The 5195-nt window shown below is 40.7% G+C and overlaps 1 protein-coding gene across 1 annotated transcript in view; it reads left to right on the plus strand.

Moving 5' to 3' along the window:
- Nucleotides 1-4727, plus strand: part of LOC139713991 (ras GTPase-activating protein 3-like) — a gene marked incomplete at its 5' end in the record, with an annotated part of 48870 nt that extends 44143 nt beyond the window's left edge. Inside the window, 5 exon segments of the mRNA XM_071625710.1 lie at nucleotides 29-118; nucleotides 1079-1126; nucleotides 2164-2267; nucleotides 3166-3346; nucleotides 4033-4727. Of these exon segments, the coding sequence (XP_071481811.1) occupies nucleotides 29-118; nucleotides 1079-1126; nucleotides 2164-2267; nucleotides 3166-3346; nucleotides 4033-4081 (472 nt within the window).
- Nucleotides 4728-5195: the final 468 nt, after the last annotated feature.

Consider the following 5195-nt stretch of genomic DNA (forward strand, 5'->3'; position numbering starts at 1 on the left):
GAAAACTTTTCATTGTACCCCTGTCTAGGATCGATATGATATCAAGTATATGCAAGAGTAACCGTCGCCGCCTCAGCTACTACCACCCTGCCGCCTACGTCAACGGTCACTGGATGTGGTGAGTGGACAATGCCTTCAGACCACTTTAAATGGCAAAGCTTTAGATATTAACTGTCAATCAAGTGTTATTTTACATTGTATACTGTAGGTTCACTCTAATGTAGCATGTCTCTTGAGCCTTGTTGGCACACAGGAGTTATCGGTTTTTGCATCATTGCGTTTAGAAACTTGATGTTATTTGCTGCCAAGTGCACACAGAAAAAGAAAACCGCTCCATTGCGAACTAAGCCCTTTCAGTCTTCAGACCACACATGCCTAAACAATGACTGGAGCGTAATTCCAAGCATTGTGCGGACCTACTAAGTGTAGTGTGGTGAGTAGCATTGTGGGATTTTACACAAAAACAGAAGGAAAAAAAAATTTATATATATATCTATGGTTTCTTTGTGTGCTGTTCACACAAGTCGTGCAGGACAAATTATACCTGAGTTTCCATAGAGGATCAAGCTGGACTGATTTTTGATGTGTATTGCATGTTTGGAATTTGTGTGTGTGTGTGTGTGTGTGTGTGCGTGTGTCCACACCCAAGAATTAACAGTTTTTGCATTCCACTGCAAAATATCAATTTCCAAAAACTTCTGATTTTGGATAAATGTCAACAAGCCTTTTATGTAACTCAGCCAGTAGGTAGTCATGTAGTCAAGTCACTGTTTGTTTTGTTCTTTATTGTTAGCTCATTGAATATTGGTTATTTATGGTATGGTCATCTCGTACAATTGCAAACCTGGCTTTCGCAAGTTTCCCTGAAAGGATTATTTCCTTAATTCAAACTTTGACATAGCTTGATTCGATAGGACCTTGGTTGGAATTAAAATCTCACATTAAACCTCAGCTGGCTCTGAGTTTGCTATTGTGTGCACTATCTGCTAGCTGTGTAATTGCCAGTGAAGAGACCTCTTTTAAATGAGGGTGAAAATTCTGTAACAGCTTTCTTTGATTTGTTTTCACTTTCTCACAGCTGCAAAGCTCAGAACGAGTCAGAAAGAGGGTGTACACCAGTTACAGGGTGAGTTTCACAGTTTAAAGTCCAATGTTTCACGGATAAAAGAAAAGATTTGCAGATGTTACAAAGCGGAATATGTTAACGTATGTGTCCAACAGAATGCAGATATGATTGTTGCCTAAGTCAAGACCCAAACCTCAAAGATAATTTGTAATTGACTTATGATAATCATGCATGTATTGTTTCCTGAATGCTTAATTATGAAGTCTCAGTGTAGTGTAATTGATTGCTTTTAGGTGGTGACAGTTGCATAATAAAAGATTGCATATTCTATTTATCTATTATAATTTTCCAAGTTTAATGATTTAAAGTTCAGTTTCAGTCAAAAAGACTGTATGTGAAGAAACTTGGACCTTCAAAACTTGATGCTAAGTGCTTGGTCCATGTGTATTGCAGATAGCTACATTAATATTACTATGTTTTCAATTACAGGATTTACCCTCTTACCATTAGAGTGAGATGAAAAAAGTTGTAATATTGATTTGTAATGTTTTGGATTGTCATTTTGATTGCGCGGAAAAATCATATACCACAGTCGCATCACAAGATCTCGTCATGTGTTCCAAGTATAGAACAAGTACCGCTTCATGGATTGAGATTCGATATGATTTAAAGAGATGGTATGGTTCTGGTTAAGATGAGGATTCAGACTTTAACTTTTTTGCAAGATGATTAGAAACCATTTGCATGAAATACTAAAGGTCATACAATTCTAAGAGGAAATAAAACTTTATTTGATGAAAAGGGGTTTTGAAATGGCTGAGATATCCAATTTCAAAGAGGTCCTAATAAAAGGTTGGTCCCACCTTTTATTATGACCACTTTATTTTGCTTTGTGTTTTGACATCTCAGCCACTTCAAACCAATTTTCATCAAATAAACTTTGATGAATTCCTCTTAAAATTGTATGCTCTTTCATATTTTATAAGAGGTTTCTGATTATCTCGCTAAAAGTTAAAATCTGAATCCCCCACCCCAACCAAAACTTCAGCATCCCTTCAGCTTATAATAAAGCATTGATACACTGTACTTGCCCACAGAGTGGTTCCATGGAGCATACTACTCGACATTGATCCAGACCGGGAGATGGAGAGAATCTACACGCTGTTCAAAGCCAACTATGCCAAGCTGGAGAAACTAGAAGGTGAGGGATGAAGAAGGGTAGACAAACAAACAAAGACACAGACAGACAAACAAACAGAAAGACAGACAGAAAGACAGACTTACCGATTGACTGATTTACAAACAAATAAACAAACAATGAAACAGAAAACAAACAATAATGGCAAATTACCTTCCTGGATCTGATCTGTTCAAGTTGGAAGACTCAACAGCCTGCTCAGACAGTCTTAACTTACCAAGGGATTTTTCTGTTAGTTTGTCTGTTTGTTTGTTGTGTATGTCTCCTTTTAGTTCTGCTACTGTATTTCCCTTCTTTTTTACTTTATATCTTTTTCGTAAATTCTGTCTATCATCATTTTTTCATATCCAGTTTTGATCTAGGTCTGTCCCCAATAACGGGGGTGGCTGGATTTACCTCACTCTAACAGCAATAGCTCTCACACCTCAATGTATGATATTTGACTATCTGTTGCTGATTTTATACCCCCACTTACCCATAGTGTTCAAGAGGAAATGGCAAGAAGATGTTTGCTGAAACATCGAGTGGGTAGGCCTTTTCAGGGACACATACAGTATGTACATTCCCAAGAAAGAATACATGGTGTACTGTTAAGCCTTCTACCACCCATCGTTCGACCGCCACAGATGCCTTAAAAGATTTCTTCCCTCTCTTTCTTTCTCATAACTTGTAAATGAGCAAAGCAGACCTTTAATCAATGTTATACAATGAGTTTGCTATGGTAACATTTTTTGTTGTTGATGAAAGCATCCAAAGATATTGTGGATTGAGCATTAAACTCCCTCTGTTTTAGGTGGGGGTATTAATTGCATTCAGTGATACATGTCGTTCTATTTTTTTCAGTGCTAAAATCTTCTTTCCTCCTTCTAACCTCCTCCTCCTCCCCTATCCCTCCCCCAAGATGCCTGTGGGATGCAGGCCGTCTACCAGGGGACCAAGAGTGATACCCCACCCATGACGGTGGAAGATTTCAAGAGCTGCTTCGAGACCGTCAAGGCGCTGATCCACGACCTGGGCATCGTGGACGAGGCACACCAGGCCTACCGGACCAAACGGGAGGAGAGTCGGGAGTACGGGAGCAAGTGAGTGCGAGCAGAGAAATGAACATAGGCAGCGACGGCGACAAATTGATGTCACTGTCTTCTGTGATGGTTGAATTAATATTTAGTGTCATCTGTTGTGTGCTGCATTTTCTGAGTTCCCGTTAAACTGCTGATTACGCTTTTATTTTGCTACAACACCCATTTCCCATAGACGCTTGCCCAAATATACGCGGGACTCGTCTTCAATGGGTTTAAAGTGGGAGTTTTTGTGGTGTAGAATTTTTTTGTGTGTGTGCATTTTACGCGACATGAAACTAGTGCAAAAATAAAAGCGCAGGCCTGCTAGAATAGAATTTGGTATCGACGAATATGTGCATCGAAGTGTATACTCATTAGTAACGTTAATTGATTCTAGTTGAGATTCTTTGGCTGTGTGTGTAACTTGAACACAGAGATCAGTCATAAAGCTGTGCACAATTCATTATGGGGATTCTCAAATATATCCGAGCTGGGCTAGCTCTTCCATTCCATGGTAACCGTGCTACTGGCTCTTTGATGGTTCCCTTAGAGAAAGGACGTAAAGGCAGGTTTCATGACTCTCAATTCATAATCTCCCATAAGTTGTGTCATGTTGGGGGGAGGGGGTTGCTTGTCCCCCCCCCCCCCCATCCCCCATCTCTTCCACACCCCTAAACCATTGTCCCTCTCTCTATCTCTCCGGGCAGACAAACGCCGATTGGTGATGAAAACTACAACAACTCTTTCAAGTGCTAAATGGTCATGAGAGAGCCTTGATGGAAGAAGAAGTGGCGCGCCGTTCGAAAAGTTACTGGTGCAGCATCTCGTCACTCCCCGGCTGCGGCGATGGATGTGATGCATCGTCATGGCAACTGTGAGGGCAGGTTTTGAGTAGCAATGTTGGCTCCCCTCCTCCCTGGTAGCAGGACCAGCTGTGGCAGCTCTGATGTGATGTGATGCTTGTTGGCACAATCGACGGGGCGGAGAAAAACGCGGCTGGAGGCATTGCTTCTAGTGGTCTTGTGATAGGATGCCTTGCTCCGTGGTCTAGAGAGGGAAGGTGGTGGCAGTCTTGTGACCAGCTCACATCCTCAACCTGCATCCATGGGTTGCCATAGTAACCGCAAGATGGAGAATCATCATCATCATCATCATCATCATCAGGAGGACTCTGAGAGTGTTGCTCATCCGTGGCACACAAATGGGAAATTCACGCAGCAGCTGGAAGTCATATTGTCCCTGTGAGCGGAGTCTGCCGGTATCATCATCCTCGGATTCGTTGGTGACGTAATACAGCGCCCTCGATTGTCCATGCCCGGTACTTTGAGGAGCTGTACGATGCACATCAGTGAAAGTGAATACCAACCACCGGATAACCAAAGATTGCTGATGACAATCCCTGTTTTTGTACCATGTCTCATATTTTCCTCTCTTTATTTTATTTTTCGTAAAAAATTTCCTCTTGTTGATTAAACATTCATGAAAAGGCTTTGATATATTAATACTCTGAGACTTACTATTCAACTCATAGAAGCTGACGTACTAAAGCTGTTAACTCAAAAGCAGTACAGATGCATTGAAATACAGTACGCTCCCGACAGTGCATTTTATTCGTATTACTTGTACTCACTCCTACTTAACTTTAACCTGAAATAATATGGAACTTCGTTAGCATAAGCGCAAATTGTTGCATGTGTTTTTTATCTAGCTCTTAACCCTCAACAATAATTAGAAGTTATTTTCATGGTTTCTTTCCTCACTTTATGTGTTGAATCTAGGAGGTGTGTACCTAACCATAGCACAAAGAAAAAGAGGTGACAGTGTAAAGCAATGTGAAGTGTGTTAGAGTTATATTTGTGTATGGATGATA

The sequence above is a fragment of the Diadema antillarum genome, unplaced genomic scaffold (genome assembly GCF_040938485.1).
Source record: "Diadema antillarum isolate AM-2024a unplaced genomic scaffold, OU_Dant_1.0 seq00002122_RagTag, whole genome shotgun sequence".
Classification (NCBI taxonomy): Eukaryota; Metazoa; Echinodermata; class Echinoidea; order Diadematoida; family Diadematidae; genus Diadema; species Diadema antillarum.